Here is a 21,324-nt window from a genome sequence, read left to right as displayed (position 1 = left end):
GTAACAAAAGTAGACTCCGTCCTTAATTCCAATTATTCGTTTACAGCCTGTCCTGGTGGTATTCAGTTGCCTTGTAGCAGGCGGGGCCAGTGTTTGGACGGACTCACAGGAAGCGGTGAATGTGTCTGTAACTCGCCATACAATGGCACGGCCTGTGAGAGATGTGTGGATAACTCGAAGTCTTGTCCAGGTATTTTAATAACACAGACATCTTTCCGTTGTTGTTATTTACTGTTAACTAGTAATAATCAAAGATTAAAGAGTGCGTTGGATTATCTGTATCCCAGGCTCTCTCTCCTTTTGCCAAGTTGATGATGATGTCATCCACCCCTGCAAAATCTGCGAGGGATGCCTGATACGCGTCCAAAGATTGATTGATTCATTGATTCATTGATTCATTGATTCACTCATCCATCCATCCATCCATCCATCCATCCACTCACTCACTCACTCATTTCATTCATTCATTCATTCATTCATTCATTCATTCATTCATTCATTCATTCATTCATTCATTCATTCAGTCAGTCAGTCAGTCAGTCAGTCAGTCAGTCAGTCAGTCAGCCAGTCAGTCAGTAAGTCACTCACTCACTCTTACTCACTCACTCACTCACTCACTCACTCACTCATTCACTCACTCACGCACGCACTCACTCACTCACTCACTCACTCACTCACTCACTCGTTCGTTCGTTCGTTCGTTCGTTCGTCCGTTCGTTCGTTCGTTCGTTCGTTCGTTCGTTCACTCATTCATTCCTTCCTTCATTCATTCATTCATTCATTCATTCATTCATTCATTCAGTCAGTCAGTCAGTCAGTCAGTCAGTCAGTCAGTCAGTCAGTCAGTCAGCCAGTCAGTCAGTCAGTAAGTCACTCACTCACTCTTACTCACTCACTCACTTACTTACTCACTCACTCACTCACTCACTCACTCACTCACTCATTCACTCACTCACGCACTCACTCACTCACTCACTCACTCACTCACTCACTCGTTCGTTCGTTCGTCCGTTCGTTCGTTCGTTCGTTCGTTCGTTCGTTCGTTCGTTCGTTCTTTAATTCATTCATTCATTCATTCCTTCCTTCATTCATTCATTCATTGTCTCATACAATCTCGGCTCCAAACGCAATTGGAGTGCGTTCTTTCTACGTCGAACGCAATTACCTTATACAAGACGCACATGAGACATTTAATTGGCGGTTTAGACGTTATGGCGCTCGTACAAGTTTACGAAAGCAACAATCCCAAGCAGAAACGTCGAAATCGGTACACCTCGTCTGAAAGGGGGGAGGGGGGGGGGACATGCTTGCATACAAAGTGATGAAAAATTGTGACAAGACGTGATGCAAATTTGTGAAACCACTTAATGATAGAGCTGTATCTAAAGCTAAAGAATTAGGGTTTTCCAATTTATTTTCATTCTGAAAATAGCGTGTTATTAAACGTATTGACCCTTAAATCGAGGGAACGTTTGCCTCGTTGTAAATTCACAGGTTTTCGTTGAATATCAGTAGAAGTTTCTTGTGGTTCGATCTTTTATAACCTTCCAGATCCTCGTCTAGTCTCACCTTAAAATTTTCTCTCCTTTAAATTAGTAACTAGTGAATGTTCTTTTGATGTACTGCCAAATTCCCACAACTTAAGTGAAGAAAACATACGGCGATCACTCAGGAGAATTCCGGTTTTTTTCCAGCACCATCTGTGGACTGTAATGCAGATAATGGTGGCTGTCACGTGTTTGCCGTCTGCCAACAAACAGCTGTTGATCACGTGAGATGCTCATGCAAACCTGGTTACCATGGTGATGGGTATTACTGTCAGATAATTGACGTTTGCGTGACCAATAATGGAGGATGTGGCATCAACGCCAAGTGTTTATTTACTGGGCCGGTAAGCCTACGTGTGTAGTTGAATCCTGGTTATTCGAACAATAACGGTTTCAGTTAACAAAAGTTCAATTTATCAAGAAATTATTATTCTGTAACCAAAATACAGGCCTGTGCGATAAGTTCCAAATCTGTTTTGTTGATTACTACGCCCATATATTATTTAATCACGTGAATGTGTTTGTTTAAAACGCCTATAGATAAAAAAAGAGGACATTACGAAGAAAGGAATTATAAATAAAATTTCTTAAGGTTAAAGTTTATCGAAGGGTTGGGCATATCAACAAAAAGGTAATTTTAAGCATTTATCAGAATACAATTCAAAGTTTATTCAAGGGGCACCTAACTGTACATGAACAGCAAAATATATCTGGAAAAGGAAGTTGAGAGATTAAAAATACAGTTATAGAAAATCTATATAACTTTAAGAGAGGCTTGGCATGTCAAAAGACGAATGCTTGGAAGTAATGTATCCAACAATTTGTCAATGACGATTTGCTGTTGTGATTTTATATTTTGTACTTGCCTAAATTTTTGTACGGGTTTTGTACAATATTTTTACGGCCAATTTTATGCTATTTTTGTTTAACCTACGAAAAATTAAGGCATTGTCACATCATAGTAATGTAGAAGGACTGCCATTACTGTGGCGATCTTAGACTTGCCTACAAGTCGAGCTCAGAATATTTTTTCGGGCCGGGAAAAGAGCAACCTAAGGCGCTTATGGGAACGTGCTATGAGACCTGAAATGAAAAGCGAATAATTTTGAGAAAGTTTTCGGCGATCGGAGAAGTTGGTCAATGATGCTAAAGTGACTTTTCGACTAATTAACAATTAGATTGTGAGCTCGAGATTTCTATCGCGTGATAGTTGATGAGGGCGCAGCCCGAATCAGCTATCACGCATAGAAATCGAGAGCGAATAATTTAATTGTTTTAGTATAAATCTACTAGTTGGTCAAAACTAAACAAGAAATTTGTCTATTGCCTCATCGCAGACACTTCGAAAACGCGACGAAGCGGACGCCATTTTGTTGAAAACCGCTACTCATTATCTATCACAGAATAGATAGCGAGTAGCGTAGCCAATCAGAGAAGGGCATTCGTGATAGAACACTAGTAGATTTATACTAAAAACAGTTAATAGGCCATTTCCGAGTTGCTTTGAACCTCATTATGAAAGCGAGGCTAAGTGCAAAGCTTTTGGTATGAAAATAGGGAGCTTAAGCAACGACGACGGCGACGGCAACAACAACGCCGCAAAACAGTAGGTTTAATGAGCAAAAACAATCGCTCTGCACGTGCGTTTTACATTTGGTACATTTCTTTGCCGACCTCTGCAAAATAACAACGTGAAATGACCACATTTAAGGTTTTGTGGAGAACGTGAACGCACGACGGTGAATTTTTCATTTTCTTTCTTAATATTTGCACGCCACTCCTACCAATTTGGTTCCTGGATAATTCGCTATTTTTGTAAAAGTTGAGCGAGTTGAAATAATCGCAAAGTAGCACAAGTGAAATAAAGATATATTTTCTGGTGACGTTTTCGTTGCCGTTGCCGTTGCCGTCGTCGTTGCTTAAGCTCACTATATAGTTGTTATTCATATACAAACAAGACTTATTTTCATATGAACAGTTTTTTACTTAGCCTCGCTTTCATAGTGAGGTTCACAGGAACTCGGAAATTGTCTATTAAGCAAATGCGTTCCTTTCTCAGGGTACAAGACGCTGTCAGTGTAAAGCTGGTTTTTATCAGGTTGGTTCCACGTGTCAGCCTCATCATCCAAACTCACCCTGCGCTCAGAATCATGGAGGATGTTCAGTTCATGCTAACTGTATGAATAATGGTAATGGCCAATGGTTTTATGAAACTTTTATAAAAATAACCTAGAATACGAAAATAGAAGTTACTTCTCAATAGGTTTGATTTAAATTGCCGCACTTTAGGATATAATTTACAGATTCAAAACTGTCAGAATCGCTTTATGCAACATAATAAACAGCACCACAAGAAAGTACCGCTTGGCAACTCTCATTTCAGGACTGCATCCACAGACTCAAAAGTTAAAACCATGCAGCTTGCAGTGCGTTCATCTTGCACAAAGCAAGGACAAAATACTTAGTGTTTTTGCAACCAACTACTTGCAAAATTAACAGTAGTGAAGATATAGCAAGTTCCTACGCTTCTTACCAGGTGCCTGTTTTCCCGCCCTTGGCACCGGTTACAAGTTTTCCTGCCCTTGGCACCGGTTACATGTTTTCCCGCCCTTGGCACCGGTTACATGTTTTCCCGCCCTTGGCACCGATTACATGTTTTCCCGCGCATTGGCACCGGTTACATGTTTTCCCGCCCTTGGTACCAATTTCATGTTTTCTCGCGTATTGGCACCGGTTACAAGTTTTCCTGCGCTGCCATTAGTTGCATGTTTTCCCGCGCTTCTTACTTGTTACATTTATACCACGCTTCTTCTTACCTTTGACTTTGTGTTTTTTATTCCCAGGTAATGGCGTCACATGCACCTGCCGATCAGGCTTCACTGGCGATGGAGTTACTTGTGAAGGGACCATTATACAGGTGCAGATTCTTGTTGCGACATTTTTGAAGCCACTGTCACACTTTTGTTTTCTCCCGTTCGCCCTGATACGACAGACCTCCGTTTTGAGAATGCTCCACAGTTTTCAATAGTTTTACCGTGGATTACAGGCAACAGCGCGCAAAAAACTGCGTGTTCTAAAACGCTCGCTCTCTCCCCATGCTCCTACCTCTTTTCTGTTTAGTAGATGTATTTGAATGTCCGTTTATTACCAAATCGACCGTGAGTGGAAACGAAATGCAGAACGAGAGGAGATGTGAGTGTGTGATACTTGCTATTTTAGTTTTATTGTACCATGACTAGATCTCTTTTTTCTTCCTTAAAGGTTCTACTTCAAACTAGAAAGGCCACAGAATTCTACAAGGTAGGGTTATTTTCTTGTGCAATTTTTACTTATACCGCTGTTCTCCTCACAGTATAATACACATTCCGAATTGCTGTGAACCTCATTATAAAAGCGAGGCTAAGTGCAATGCTTTTCATATGGAAATAAGTTTTATTTGCATATATATAGAAACTAATTTTCATAAGAAAAACTTTGCACTTAGCCTTGCTTTCATAATGAGGTTCAAAGCAACTCGAAAATGGTTTATGCTGTGAAGCGAAAATTTATATTTTCAACTGAAAACCCTGTTTATGCAGCGAAACTAATAACGCGTCTATGTTCGTCTTGACGGGGACTAGAATGTATTATTATTTTGAATACAGGTCCTGTATGAAATGTCCTTGAACAGTCCAGAGGCGTTATCTTTATATGAAGATCTACAGAAACCAGCAAAGAACTTCACCGTGCTTGTGCCAATTAACAGTGCTGTTGTTGCCAAGGTAACTGTTGTGTGTAGCTAGACGAGTAAACTAAGAATAACTTAATGAGAGGCAAGTGGTTCAACCTATTTTCAAAAAAAAAAAAAAGGTTTTCTCGTTTTTTCGGCAACACACTTGTTTGGAAACATAAAGCATGGGCTAACCAGAAAATCTGGGTCGTGTGAAATGGTGCACATTAACGATAAAGATTGTTAGTGAGGGAATCAGTGCAGGGTATGCTGATAAGGCCTTTGCCCCAGATACAGGGCAGATTAAATTTTCAACTTTTTGTCAAGCAAAAGTGGACATGGTTTTCTACAGAGCCAGAAAAACTAGTTTGCCGCGTCACCTCTGTGAAAAAAAGGACATCCTAAAAAGCTCCATAGTTAATCTCATTGCATACATAGTACGCCTGTGTCACTTACTGAATAATACATCATTCTCATTCATTCACCAGGCTTAACATATACCATCACATTTACTCCCGCAGTGGGCCACTGTGCATATGCCACACATTGGCATTCAAATCTTAGCAGTATACAGGATGTTTGTCCCATGAACCTAGTTTAATGACCTTAGTTCCCACGAGTCTCAGTGGTAGAGCACCTGAACTAGTAATCGGAGGGTCAAAGGTTGGACTCCTGAAAGCAGCACTCAGATTTCCTTCTTCCGAGTATGCTTGTGCCACTCACTCAATAATGAATTATTCTCAATATGCGAGCAGATTGAACTGTAGGTAAATCAAGGGAAGGAAGGGGGCCACTAAACGTACCTCTTATCAGTAGAATTCGTTTTCTTGGATCAGGAAATATTCAGGAGCCGATTTACAAAGCCCTCCTAACTATTGTGTCTTGACAAAAGTCTATTATATCAAAAATAGGCTATTAGGAAGGCTTCGTGAATGTAGCCCCTGGCATTGAAGGTTTCTTAATTGTGGACACGATTTGTTCTCTTACTCTCACAGAAACTCACCTTGTATGTTCTGAAGAATCACATCCTGCCTGGACGGTTTCCTGTGAACAATCTGAATGGTGATTTGTCCGTCACCACTCTGGCTGGGACGAAATTGCTCATCAGACGGCTACCTAATGTAAGATATAGATAACAATGAAAACGCTAGACCGTTTTCTGAAGTGGGTCTGGTCCTCAATTGTCTCACTACACAGTTGATCCAATTCAAGTAGCTACAGATCGATTCAATTCTGGAATCGCGTGAATGATGTTATGGGTTTGTTGGGTATAGTGTTCATCTAACAATAGACTCTTCTACAACATGGCGGTCGAAAATTCAAATACGTTAACATTAAAAACGTAAACCAGCACTAGAAAGAGCACTTTTACTTTAGTAACTCTGCAAAGCTTCAGCATATCAGGTGTAATATCAGCTTAGAAAATTTAAGTTGAAAAATTTACGGGCGTTTGTATGGCTGAGGGTATGACGTATACCCCCAGTCATACAAACGTCTGTAAATTTGTCAAATTTCATCTTACATTTCCTAAGCTTAAATAACACCTAATATGCCGAAACTTTGCAAGGTTACAAAAGTAAAGGTGCTTTTTCCAGTGCTGGAATCAGTTTTTCATTCAGTTGAATTTTAACGCATTCAAATCTGTTGCTGCCATTTTGGAGAAGGGTCTATTGGTTTGATTCTTGTCATCACTCAGGGGCAAGTGGTTATCAATGGAGTTGCTCACGTTGTTGGGGACATTTCTGCAGTCAATGGTCTAGTACATATGATCGATCAGATGATACCAGTAAGTATTCACCTTAATTTAAGAATTGGTTCATGCTTAGCGTGCGTATATCGAGTATGCATGCACGTGGGAAGTTTGGAGAGAACAAGAGAAGCGTAAGAGATGCTCGAGGCGTAGCTGAGAGTAACTCTAGCCTCGATATATAAGCACAGCTAAAAGCATGAACCAATTCTTTTATAACATAGTGACAACAAAGTATCGAGAAGTAGTATGCGGAAAACAAAGGTTCTTATCAGCTGTTTACAAACACGCCACAATGGTATGGTCTGAACGAGAACGTTTCATCTGAAATTGTCAACGACAATTTCCTTTGAATTAGTTTGTACAAACTAAAATTAAGCGACGGAAATCCGAGTTTGTCTGCAAGTTGCACACGTCATTTTATGGACGCACGGCCGTGCGTATGTTGAGAAATGTACCATGATGATGCTAATAGGAATTATATAGGGAAGCATGCGCACTATGTTATAAATTGTGCTAAACGTCCATTGTGTGCTGACGCCGTGATTGAAAGAGTGCCAGTGGTTGTTTTCTTCAAGAATGTTAATACTTTTCCGCGGTTTATTCCAAGGAATCTGGTATTCTGTTTTAAGCAGACCTCAAATTCATTAGATTGTTTTGTGCAATTTGATGTAATTTGGAATTTGATTAAATAAATGAAAATAAAAATAAATAAAATTTCACAAAACGAAGTCCAGGTAAACATGTTTTCTTCAACATCCAATCTTTATTTGGTCCAAAATGTTTCAATTTTATTTGCTGAAGGAGACACCCCAACCATGTTGAAGGCTCCGAAGTTGAAATCTGGAGGTCCCACACTAGCTGGAGTTGTTTCTTGGTAGTCGCGAGTTCAACTCTTGTTTCTGGCCCACAGTAATTGGCTTCTTGCTGTTGTGGATACCCTGCCTGATTTAATTCATCGTGTTGTTAATGTTGTAAATGGCAAGGCTAATAATGTAAAAATAAATAAATAAATAAATAAATAAATAAAACTCCTCGGCCACACTTGTAAAAGAGCCAGCTGATTTGCCTACTTTAATATGGGATTTCAATTCGACTATTTCAGCGGACTGTCCTTAAACTAGCTTGAGTAGATTTATGTGTTTCCAATGTAAACAATTCATTTGTATTTACATTTTATGTATTTGTTATTGTTGTTGTTGTTTTTGTAGCTTTATAGTATCACTATGGCAACTGTTATTTGATCTCATTTCAGACTACTGGACCTCCGCCTCCCACCACAGTGGCACCAACAACAATCAAACCCACCACAACCAGCACAGGACAACCAACCGAACCAACTGAACCAACCGTGGTACGTTGCAATTGTTTCTTTTTTGCTTACTGGATTGAACTAAATTTCAACTTCTAATATCAAAAAACAAATTCTCCTATCTTGTCCCCATACTTTTCTCATAAAAGTACTGGGGACAAATTATTAAAACATCAAGAAAATTCACCTTGGTTATTCATATCCTTAATTCTCATTCCCTCAAGGGTGGAATAAGCATTAATATTAGAAGGAGAAATTTGATGCTGATCACTGTTAGGGCTTAAAGGCGTAAAGCATCATGGCGACTAAAACTTCGCTTTGTTTATCACAAACTTTGATGTAGAATTTTATTTTACTTTGCGAACTCCTTCACTCAATTTTTTTGATACAACGATAGCAGCATGGACTCCTGGTGATAGATAATACGTTTATGGTATTAATATTAGAAAGCCCAATTATCAGAAGATCATGCATGGTCTCCATTGCCAACTGAGCACTTGTTATTATTCTCTCTGACAGAAACAGTCAACTGAACCAACACCCACTTCAACGAGAACAACAGTTGGGCCTTCTGCGGTACTCTATATTCTTTTGTTTGTGTTTGTTGTTGTTGTTTTCCTAACATTTCTAATCGACTTTTTGTAGTCTGTCTACTGTGATCTTTGGGTAAGATTCCTTAACAGGAGCCTCCACTCTGACAACGAATCGTTGGAAATAATATCTGAAAAGCAGCAATAACATTCAAGTCTGCTAAAATTTAGCTTAAAATTAATAGGAAAGGCAGAAGCGGGATTATTTAAGAAAATTTGGGGTAACCATACATTTTTCAGATGTAATTAAGCTTGTATTTAGGAAAAACGGCCATACATTGCTTTATATTTTGGCGCTTTTTTGAAATATTGTTGCTTAATTTTCTCTGAAAAATGTGTGGTTACCCCCAATTTTGTTTTTGGATTTCAATAGCCCTTGCTAAGATCTGCTTTTCCTCCATAGTCATAAATCGCACAAAAATACTTCTGTATTAGTAGGCACCGTCCTTAAGATATGTTCTAAAAATTGTTTCTTAACAAAGACTGTTGTTGGAGTAACAATGGACTATTGTCAAGAAAGAATACTTCAGATAAATGTTAACTTAGGAGGGCCTTGTGAATCCAGCTCCTTTTCCATAGATTTGGAAATTCTATATGCGTTCATGTATTAAGTTTCCTTCCACAGCACAAACCTAGCCTATATTAAAAAACAATATGCGGAGGTTAATTAAGTTTCATTTTCGTTGTCCATGTCTGTAGTATACAATCCACCTTTTCCTGGGATTTTTCGACTGCGAAACAGGCGATATCTTGGCACACGTTTGTGTGACAAAACACGACCACCTGAAAAGGAACGAGTGTGAAAATTACTAGCAGGCTTGGGAAGAGGTCGATAATTCTCAATGTTAACAGTATTTTTCAATATCTTTTTTTCAGCCGGGCATAAACGCAAATGCCAGGAAGCAAGTGAGTATCAAGGCTAAAAGAAAAGTATTGTTTGATCTGAGCAGCGACAGGCATAGTCATAGTCAGACATAGGCATATACATAGCAGTAGGCATAGGCATAGAAGCAGGCATAGACTAAGGCACAGTCATAAGTGTAGGCACAGAAAGAGTCATAGTCAGGCATAGTTTCACAAATAATCTTAGTCATGGTCAGAGTCGTAGTCATAGTCACAGTCATAATTGTAGTCATAGAGATAGACAAGGTCAGTCATAGCCATAGCCGTGGTCATAGTCATAGTCATAGCCATAGTCATAGCCATAGTCATAGTCATAGCCATAGTCGCAGTCATAGACAGTCATAGTCACAGACATAGTCATAGTCATTGTCATAGACCGCCGACCAGTTAGCTCAGTTGGTAGAGTACCGAACTACTGTGCAGGAGATTGTGGGTTCAAATCCCAGCCGGACCACCACTCAGGGTCTTTAAATAACTGAGGAGAAAGTGCTGCCTTTGTAATGACATCTGCAAATTTTTACATTTTCTAGTCTTCTCGGATAAGGACTATAAATTGTAGGTCCCGTCTCCTAACCCTTGTTCATAATAACTCTGTGGGACGTTAAAGAACCCATTCACCTTTCGTAAAGAGTGGGGGGTGTAGTTCCCGGTGTTGTGGTCTGGTCTTTGTGTGTATTGGTATAGGAGGGTGGAGTGAGATCACATATGGACTGAGGCGGCAGCCAGAGGCGCCTTGTATACACTGACGTCGGATCTCACCCTCTGGATATGATTGGTTATTGATTGTAAAGTCACACGTATGTTGTGACTGATTTAATAAAGACTTCACATAGTCATTGTCATAGTCACAGTCTTACTCAGTCATGGTCAGCATGGTAGTCAGAGGCATAGGCTTCAGAGCAGAAAAACGTTCTGCGCATTTTTTGTGCATATTCGTTGGTGAGCTCTAGTGATCCATGGATGAGCTGGCTATGGTGCTGTTGGAATCTGCTTTCATTGTTGGTAAAAGTACAGTAATGTCATTTTTTTCCTTATCAAAACTCTTCATGACACTAGCAGGAAAGCAGGAAGAGATTAGCATCCCACGGTATACTTTTTTTGTTTTCAAACCCTTCATAAATCACTGAGAATAAAATATGGCAGCAGCAGCGAATGACGATTTTTGCGATCTGCCATTTCCCGGGCAGAAGGATCTGCCATTTCATGTGGGTTTTAACTCACTGATTATTCAAAATTATTCAAAAACCATAGTATATAGTATTAAGATTAACAGTACTCTTGAGGATGAAAATAGGGCCAAAAATCAGAGTATATAAGGTTAGGACGAAAACTAGACCAAAGGCCAGTGTGTAGAAAATTAGTACTAAAATTAGGCTAATGACAAAGTGTATAATATTAGGTAAAAAGTCAACGTGTATAGAACTAAGACAAAACTACTGAGCCTTTAGCATTAGCATGAAAATTAGACCAAAATCCAAAGTGGATTGTATCATGATGAAAATTAGACTGAAATGCATAGTCTATACTATAAGGATCAAAATTATTCCAAAATCAATAATATATAGCATTATCATAAAAATTAGACTAAACTCCATAGTATATACTATTAGGACGAAAATTAGGCCAAAATCCAGTCTATAGTATTAGGATGAAAATTAAGCCAAAATATATAGTCTATAGTATTATGATGAAAATTAGGCCAAAATCAATAGTCTATAGTATAAGGATAAAAATTAGACCAAAATCAATAGTCTAGTATTAGGATAAAAATTAGGCTAAAATCCATAGTCTAGTGTATAAGGATCAAAATTATTCCAAAATCAATAGTGTATAGCATAACAAAAATTAGACCAAAATCCATAGTCTCCACTATTACGATAAATATTAGGCCAAAATCCATAGTCTATAGTATTAGGATGAAAATTACGCCAAAATATGATATAGTCTATAGCATTATGATAAATATTAGGCCAAAATCAATAGTCTATAGTATAAGGATGAAAATTAGACCAAAATTCATAGTCTTTAGTATTAGAATAAAAATAAGACCAAAATCTATACTCTATAGTATTATCATAAATATTACACAAAAATCCATAGTCTATAGTATTAGGATAAAAATAACGCAAAAATACATAGTCTATAGTATTATGATAAAAATTAGGCAAAAATCAATAGTCTATAGTATAAGGATGAAAATTAGACCAAAATTCATAGTCTTTAGTATTAGAATAAAAATAAGACCAAAATCTATACTCTATAGTATTATCATAAATATTACACAAAAATCCATAGTCTATAGTATTAGGATAAAAATAACGCAAAAATACATAGTCTATAGTATTATGATAAAAATTAGGCAAAAATCAATAGTCTATAGTATAAGGATGAAAATTAGACCAAAATCCATAGTCTTTAGTATTAGAATAAAAATAAGACAAAAATTTATAGTCTATAGTATTATCATGAGTATTAGACCAAAAATCATAGTCTATAGTATTAGGATAAAAATTAGACAAAAATCCATAGTTTATAGTCTTAGGATAAAAATTAGGCCAAAATCAATAGTCTATAGTATAAGCTTACAAATTAGACAAAATGCATACTCTTTAGTATTGAGATAAAAATTAGCCCAAAATCTATGGTCTATAGTATTATCATGAATATAAGAAAAAAATCCATAATCTATACTATAAGGCTAAAACTTAGACAAAAATCCATAGTCTATAGTCTTAAGATGAAAACTAGTCCAAAATCTATAGTGTATAGTATTATTATGAAACTTAGACCAAAATCCATAGTCTATAGGCTTAGGATGAAAATTAGACCAAAATCCTTAGTCTATAATATTAGGATTAAAAATAGACCAAAGTCCGTAGCCTATAGTCTTAGGATGAAAATTAGGCTAAAATCCATAGTCTTTAGTATTATGATGAAAATTACGCGAAAATCCATACTTTAAAGAATTATCATGAAAATTAGACAAAATCCATATTCTATAGTATTAGGATGAAAATTAAATAAAAATCCATGGTCTATAGTCTTAAAATGAAAATTAGGCCAAAATCTATAGTCTATAGTATTACCATGAATAGTAGACCAAAATCCATAGTCTATAGTCTTAGGATGAAAATTAGGCCAAAATCAATAGTCTATAGTCTTGGGATGAAAATTAGGCCAAAATCTATAGTGTATGGTATTGTGATGAAAATTATGCCAAAATCCATAGTGTATAGTATTAGCATCAAAATTAGGCCAAACTCTAAAGTCTATAGTCTTAGGATTAAAAATAAGCCCAAAATCCTTAGTCTCTAATATTAGGATTGAAAATAGACCAAAATCCGTAGCCTATAGTCTTAGGATGAAAATTAGGCTAAAATCCATAGTCTTAAGTATTATGATGAAAATTACGCGAAAATCCATACTTTATAGTATTATCATGAAAATTAGATAAAATCCATATTCTATAGTATTAGGATACAAATTAAATAAAAATCCATAGTCTATAGTCTTAGGATGAAAATTAGGCCAAAATCTATATGTATAGTTATAGGATGAAACTTGTGCCAAAATCCATAGTCTATACTTTTAGGATGAAAATTAGGCTAAAATCTATAGTCTATAGTATTAGGATGAAAATTAGACTAAAATCCATAGTTTATAGTCTTAGGATGAAAATTAGGCAAAAATCCATAGTCTATAGTATTAGTATCAAAATTAGGCCAATATCTATAGTCGATAGTTTTATGATGAAAATTAGGCCAAAATCCATTGTCTATAGTATTAGCATCAAAATTAGGCCAAACTCTATAGTCTATAGTATTAAGATGAAAATTAGGCCAAAATTTTTGGTCTATAGTATTGGGATGAAAATTAGACTAAAATCCATAGTGTATAGTCTTAGGATAAAAATTAGGCCAAAATCTATAGCCTATAGTATTAGTATCAAAATTATGCTTAAATCTATAGTTTATAGTCTTGGGATTAAAATTAGATTAAAATCCATGGTCTATAGTATTATGATGAAAATTTAACCAAATCCATAGTCTATAGTCTTAATATTAAAATTAGGCTAAAATCTAAAGTCTATAGTATTATAAAGAAAATTACGCCAAAATCCATAGTTTATAGTACTGTCATGAAAATTAGAGAAAATCCATATTCTATAGCATTAGGACGAAAATTAGACAAAAATCCATAGTCTATAGTCTTGGGAGCAAAATAAGGCCAAAATCCATAGTCCATAGTATTAGGATCAAAATTAGACCAAAATCCATGGTGGATTGTATTATTGTAAAAATTAGGCTAAAATCCATAGTATCCACTATTACGACAAAAATTAAGCCAAAATCCATAGCCTATAGTATTAGGATGAAAATTACGCAAAAAAAATTGGTCTATAGTATTATGATGAAAATTAGGCCAAACTCAATAGTCTATAGTATAAGAATCAAAATTACACCAAAATCCATAGTGGATTGTATAATGATGAAAATTAGGCTAAAATCCATAGACTAGTGTATAAGGATCAAAATTATTCCAAACTCAATAGTGTATGGCATTATGATAACAAAATAGACCAAAATCCATAGTCTTCACTATTACGATGAAAATATGGCCAAAATCCATAGCCTATAGTATTAGGATGAAAATTACGCCAAAAAATATAGTGTATAGTATTATGATAAAAATCAGGCAAAAATCAATAATCTATAGTATAAGGATGAAAATTAGACCAAAATCAATAGTCTTTAGTATTAGGATAAAAATTAGGCCAAAATCTATACTCTATAGTATTATCATAAATGTTAGACACAAATCCATACACCATAATATTAGGATGAACATTGCGCCAAAATATATAGTGTATAGTATTATGATGAAAATCAGGCAAAAATCAATAGTCTATGGTATAAGAATGAGAATTCGACCAAAATCAATAGTCTTTAGTATTAGGATAGAAATTAGACCAAAACCTATAGTCTATTGTATTATCATAAATAGTAGACCAAAATCCATAGTCTATAGTCTTAGGATGAAAATTAGGCCAAGATCTATAATGTATAGCATTATGATAAAAATTATGCCAAAATCCATAGTCTATAGTATTATTATGAAACTTAGACCAAAATCCATATTCTATAGTCTTAGGATGAAAATTAGGCCAAAATCAATAGTCTATCGTATTAGTATCAAAATTAGGCCAAAATCTTAAGTCTATAGTCTTAGGATTAAAATTAGCCCAAAATCCATAATCTATAGTATTACGATTAAAAATAGACCAAAATCCGTATCCTATAGTCTTAGGATGAAAATTAGGCTATAATCCATACTCTATAGAATTAGCATGAAAATTAGCCAAAATCTATAGTCTATAGTATTATGATTAAAATTAGGCAAAAATCCATAGTCTGTAGTATAAGGATCAAAATTAGACAGAAATCCATAGTGGATTGTATTATGATGAAAATTAGGCTAAAAGCTATAGTCTAGTGTATAAGGATTAAAATTATTCCAAAATCAATAGTGTATAGCATAATGATAAAAATTAGACTAAAATCCTTAGTCTCCACTATTGTGACGAAAACTCGGCCAAAACCGATAGTCTATAGTATTAGGATAAAAATTACGCCATAATATATAGTCTATAGTATTATGATGAAAATTAGGCAAAAATCAATAGTCTATAGTATAAAGATGAAAATTAGACCAAAATTAATAGTCTTTAGTATTAGGATAAAAATTAGGCCAAAATCTATACTCTATAGTATTATCATAAATGTTAGACACAAATCCATAGACTATAGTATTAGGATGAAAATTACGCTAAAATATATAGTGTATAGTATTATGATGAAAATCAGGCAAAAATCCATAGTCTATAGTATAGGGATAAAAATTAGACCAAAATTAATAGTCTTTAGTATTAGGCTAAAAATTAGACCTAAATCTATAGTCTATTGTATTATCATAAATAGTAGACCAAAATCCATAGTCTATAGTCTCAGGATGAAAATTAGGCCAAAATCAATAGTCTATAGTCTTAGGATGAAAATTAGGCGAAGATCTATAGTGTATAGTATTATGATAAAAATTATGCCAAAATCCATAGTCTATAGTATTATTATGAAACTTAGACCAAAATCCATATTCTATAGTCTTAGGATGAAAATTAGGCCAAAATCAATAGTCTATCGTATTAGCATCAAAATTAGGCCAAAATCTAAAGTCTATAGTCTTAGGATTAAAATTAGCCCAAAATCCATAGTCTATAGTATTACGATTAAAAATAGACAAAAATCCGTAGCCTATAGTATTATGATCAAAATTAGGCTAAAATCCATACTCTATAGTATTAGCATGAAAATTAGCCAAAATCTATAGCCTATAGTATTATGATTAAAATTAGGCCAAAGTCCATAGTCTATAGTATTATTATGAAAATTAGACAAAAATCCATAGTCTATAGTATTATGATCAAAATTTGGTCAAAATCCATAGTCTATAGTATTATGATAAAAATTCCGCCAAAATCCATACTTTATAGTATTATCATAAAAATTAGACAAAATCCATAGTTTTTAGTATTGGGATAAAAATTTGACCAAAATCTATAGTCTAAAGTATTGTTATGAATATAACACAAAAATCCATAGTCTAAAGTTTTAGGATAAAAATTAGACAAAAATCCATAGTCTTTGGTCTTAGGAGGAAAATTAGGCCGAAATCTATAGTGTATAGTCTTACTATGAAAATTAGACTAAAATCCATAGTCTTTAGTCTTAGAAGGAAAATTAGGCCAAAATCTATAGTGTATAGTTTTACTATGAAAATTAGACTAAAATCCATAGTCTATAGTCTTAGGAGGAAAATTAGGCTAAAATCTATACTCTATAGTATTATGATGAAAATTATGCCATAATCCATAGTCTATAGTATTAGTACGAAAATTGGACCAAACTCCAAAGTCATTAGTCTTAGGATAAAAATCAGCCCAAAATCAATAGACTATACTATTAGCATCAAAATTAAGCCAAAATCTATAGTCTATAGTCTCAGGATGAAAATTAGGTCAAAATCAATAGTCTATAGTCTTAGGATGAAAATTAGGCCAAAAAAAAAATTATGCCAAAATCCATAGTCTATAGTATTATTATGAAACTTAGACCAAAATCCATATTCTATAGTCTTAGGATGAAAATTAGGCCAAAATCAATAGTCTATGGTATTAGCATCAAAATTAGGCCAAAATCTTAAGTCTATCGTCTTAGGATTAAAATTAGCCCAAAATCCATAGTCTATAGTATTACGATTAAAAATAGACCAAAATCCGTAGCCTATAGTCTTAGGATGAAAATTAGGCTAAAATCCATACTCTATAGTATTAGCATGAAAATTAGCCAAAATCTATAGTCTATAGTATTATTATTAAAATTAGGCTAAGATCCATAGTCTGTAGTATAAGGATCAAAATTAGACAGAAATCCATAGTGGATTGTATTATGATGAAAATTAGGCTAAAACCTATAGTCTAGTGTATAAGGATCAAAATTATTCCAAAACCAATAGTGTATAGCATTATGATAAAAATTAGACTAAAATCCTTAGTCTCCATTATTGCGATGAAAACTCGGCCAAAACCGATAGTCTATAGTATTAGGATAAAAATTACGCCATAATATATAGTCTATAGTATTATGATGAAAATTAGGCAAAAATCAATAGTCTATAGTATAAAGATGAAAATTAGACCAAAATTAATAGTCTTTAGTATTAGAATAAAAATTAGGCCAAAATCTCTACTCTATAGTGTTATCATAAATGTAAGACACAAATCCATAGACTATAGTATTAGGATGAAAATTACGCCAAAATATATAGTGTATAGTATTATGATGAAAATCAGGCAAAAATCAATAGTCTATAGTATAAGGATGAAAATTAGACCAAAATCAATAGTCTTTACTATTAGGCTAAAAATTAGACCAAAATCTATAGTCTATTGTATTATTATAAATAGTAGACCAAAATCCATTGTCTATAGTCTCAGGATCAACATTAAGGCCAAAATCAATAGTCTATAGTCTTAGGATGAAAATTAGGCCAAAATCCATAGTCTACAGTATTACGATTAAAAATAGAGCAAAATCCGTAGCCTATAGTATTATGATCAAAATTAGGCTAAAATCCATACTCTATAGTATTAGCATGAAAAGTAGCCAAAATCCATAGTCTATAGTATTATTATGAAAATCAGACAAAAATCCATAGTCTATAGTATTATGATCAAAATTTGGTCAAAATCCATAGTCTATAGTATTATGATAAAAATTACGCCAAAATCCATACTTTATAGTATTGTCATAAAAATTAGACAAAATCCATAGTTTTTAGTATTAGGATAAAAATTTGGCCAAAATCTATAGTCTATAGTATTGTCATGAATATAACACAAAAATCCCTAGTCTAAAGTTTAAGGATAAAAATTAGACAAAAATCCATAGTCTTTGGTCTTAGGAGGAAAATTAGGCCAAAATCTATAATGTATAGTCTTACTATGAAAATTAGACTAAAATCCATAGTCTACAGTCTTAGGAGGAAAATTAGGCTAAAATCTATACTCTATAGTATTATGATGAAAATTATGCCATAATCCATAGTCTATAGTATTATTACGAAAATTGGACCAAACTCCAAAGTCATTAGTCTTAGGATAAAAATCAGCCCAAAATCAATAGACTATACTATTAGCATCAAAATTAGGCCAAAATCTATAGCCTATAGCATTATTATGAAAATTAGGCAAAAATCCATAGTCTATAGTATAAGGATCAAAATTAGACAGAAATCCATAGTGGATTGTATTATGATGAAAATTAGGCAAAAACCCATAGTCTAGTGTATAAGGATCAAAATTATTCCAAAATCAATAGTGTATAGCATTATGATAAAAATTAGACTTAAATCGTTAGTCTCCACTATTGTGACGAAACTAGGCCAAAATCCATAGTCTATAGTATTAGGATAAAAATTACGCCATAATATATAGTCTATAGTATTATAATGAAAAATAGGCAAAAATCAATAGTCTATTGTATAAAGATGAAAATTAGACCAAAATCCAGTCTTTAGTATTAGGATAAAAATTAGACCAAAATTTATAGTCTATAGTATTATAGTGAATATTAAACCAAAAAGCCATAGTGTATAGTATAAGGATAAAAATTAGACCAAAATCTATAGTCTATAAAATTATAATGAATATTAGCCCAAAATCCATAGTCTATAGTATCAGGATAAAAATTAGACCACAATCCCTAGTCTATAGTAATACCATGAATATTAGACCAAAATCAATAGTCTATAGTAATAGGATAAAAATTAGACCAAAATCCATAGTCTATAGTATTAGGATGAAAATTAGACCAAAATCCATAGTCTATAGTATTAGGATAAAAATTTGACCAAAATCCATAGTCTTTAGTATTAGGATAATGTTAGACCAAAATCCATAGCCTATAGTATTCGAATGAAAATTACACAAAAATTCATAGTCTATAGTATTAGGATGAAAACTAGACAAAATTCCATAGTCTATGGTCCTAGCATCAAAATTATGCCAAAATCTATAGTCTATGGTAGTATCATAAAAGTTAGCCGAAATACAATAGTCTATAGTATTATCATGAAAATTACACCAATATCCATAGTTTATAGTCTCAGGATGAAAATAAGTTTAAAATCCATAGTGTATAGTATTAGGATCAAAACCTATAGTCTAAAGTATCAGGATTAAAATTAGCCTAAAATCCATAGTCTATAGTAGTATTAGGATGACAATTAGACCAAAATCAATAGTCTATAGTATAAGGATGAACATTAGACCAAAATTCATAGTTTTTAGCATTGGGATAAAAATTTGGCCAAAATCTATAGTCTATAGTATTGTCATGAATATAACACAAAAATCCATAGTCTAAAGTTTTAGGATAAAAGTTAGACAAAAATCCATAGTCTTTAGTGTTAGGAGGAAAATTAGGCCAAAATCTATACTCTATAGTATTATGATGAAAATTATGCCAAAATCCATAGTATATAGTATTATTAGGAAAATTGGACCAAACTCCAAAGTCATTAGTCTTAGGATAAAAATCAGCCCAAAATCAATAGACTATACTATTAGCATCAAAATTAAGCCAAAATCTATAGTCTATAGCATTATTATGAAAATTAGGCAAAAATCCATAGTCTATAGTATAAGGATCAAAATTAGACAGAAATCCATAGTGGATTGTATTATGATAAAAATTAGGCTAAAACCCATAGTCTAGTGTATAAGGATCAAAATTATTCCAAAATCAATAGTGTATAGCATTATGATAAAAGTTAGACCAAAATCCTTAGTCTCCATTATGTGACGAAAACTAGGCCAAAATCCATAGTCTGTAGTATTAGGATAAAAATTACGCCATAATATATATAGTCTATAGTATTATAATATAAAAATTAGACCAAAATCCATAGTCTATTGTATTATAGTGAATATTAGACCAAAATCCATAGTGTATAGTATAAGGATAAAAATTAGACCAAAATCTATAGTTTATAAAATTATAATGAATATTAGACATAAATCCATAGTCTATAGTATCAGGATAAAAATTAGACCACAATCCATAGTCTATAGTATTACCATGAATATTAGACCAAAATGAATAGTCTATAGTATTAGGATAAAAATTAGACCAAAATCCATAGTCTATAGTATTAGGCTGAAAATTAGACCAAAATTCAGTCTATAGTATTAAGATGAAAATTAGACCAAAATTTATAGTCTATAGTATTAGGATGAAAATTACACTAAAATCCATAGTCTATAGTATTAGGATAATATTAGACCAAAGTCCATAGTCTATAGTCTTAGGATAAAAATTAGGCCAAAATCCATAGTCTATAGTATTAGGATGAAAATTAGACCAAAATCTATAGTCTATAGTATTATCATGACTATTAGACCAAAATCCATAGTCTATAGTATTAGGATGAAAATTAGGCCAAAAGCCATAGTCTATAGTATTAGGATTAAAATTAGAGCACAATCCATAGTCTACAGTCTTAGGATGAAAATTAGACCAAAATTAATGGTATATAGTAGTAGCATCATAATTAGGCCAAAAACCATAATGTATAGTATAACCATCAAAAATAGGCCAAGATCTATTCTCTATAGTATTATAAAAATTACGCCCAAATCCATAGTCTATAGTATTATGATGAAAATTAGACCAAAATCCATAGTCTGTAATCTTAGGATGAAAATTAGGCTAAAATCCATAGTCTATAATATTAGGATAAAATATAGCCAAATTCTATAGTCTATAGTATTATGATGAAAATTAGGCCAAAATCCAGTCTATAGAATTAGTTTAAAAATTAAACCAAAATCCATAGTCTATAGTCTTAGAATGAAAATTAGGCCAAAATCCATAGTCTATAGTATTAGCATCAAAATCAGG

The 21,324-nt window shown here is 33.6% G+C and overlaps 1 protein-coding gene across 2 annotated transcripts in view; it reads left to right on the top strand.

Annotated features, from left to right (window-relative positions):
- The window catches only part of LOC146485889 (stabilin-2-like), a 100,038-nt gene that overhangs the window by 61,485 nt on the left and 17,229 nt on the right, over window positions 1–21,324 (top strand). For both annotated transcript variants that reach the window (XM_085102828.1, XM_085102827.1), the window contains exons 55-65: window positions 47–190; window positions 1,695–1,891; window positions 3,607–3,736; window positions 4,391–4,464; window positions 4,809–4,847; window positions 5,192–5,308; window positions 6,252–6,377; window positions 6,953–7,042; window positions 8,259–8,357; window positions 8,835–8,891; window positions 9,782–9,811. In XM_085102828.1, the coding sequence (XP_084958954.1) occupies window positions 47–190; window positions 1,695–1,891; window positions 3,607–3,736; window positions 4,391–4,464; window positions 4,809–4,847; window positions 5,192–5,308; window positions 6,252–6,377; window positions 6,953–7,042; window positions 8,259–8,357; window positions 8,835–8,891; window positions 9,782–9,811 (1,103 nt within the window). The remainder of the gene's footprint in view (window positions 1–46; window positions 191–1,694; window positions 1,892–3,606; window positions 3,737–4,390; window positions 4,465–4,808; window positions 4,848–5,191; window positions 5,309–6,251; window positions 6,378–6,952; window positions 7,043–8,258; window positions 8,358–8,834; window positions 8,892–9,781; window positions 9,812–21,324) is intronic.

The sequence above is a fragment of the Pavona decussata genome, unplaced genomic scaffold, assembly GCF_977016875.1.
Source record: "Pavona decussata unplaced genomic scaffold, jaPavDecu1.1 SCAFFOLD_24, whole genome shotgun sequence".
Classification (NCBI taxonomy): domain Eukaryota; kingdom Metazoa; phylum Cnidaria; class Anthozoa; order Scleractinia; family Agariciidae; genus Pavona; species Pavona decussata.
Note: the sequence above shows the minus strand (reverse complement) of the source record. Positions and strands in the feature narration are given on the sequence as shown.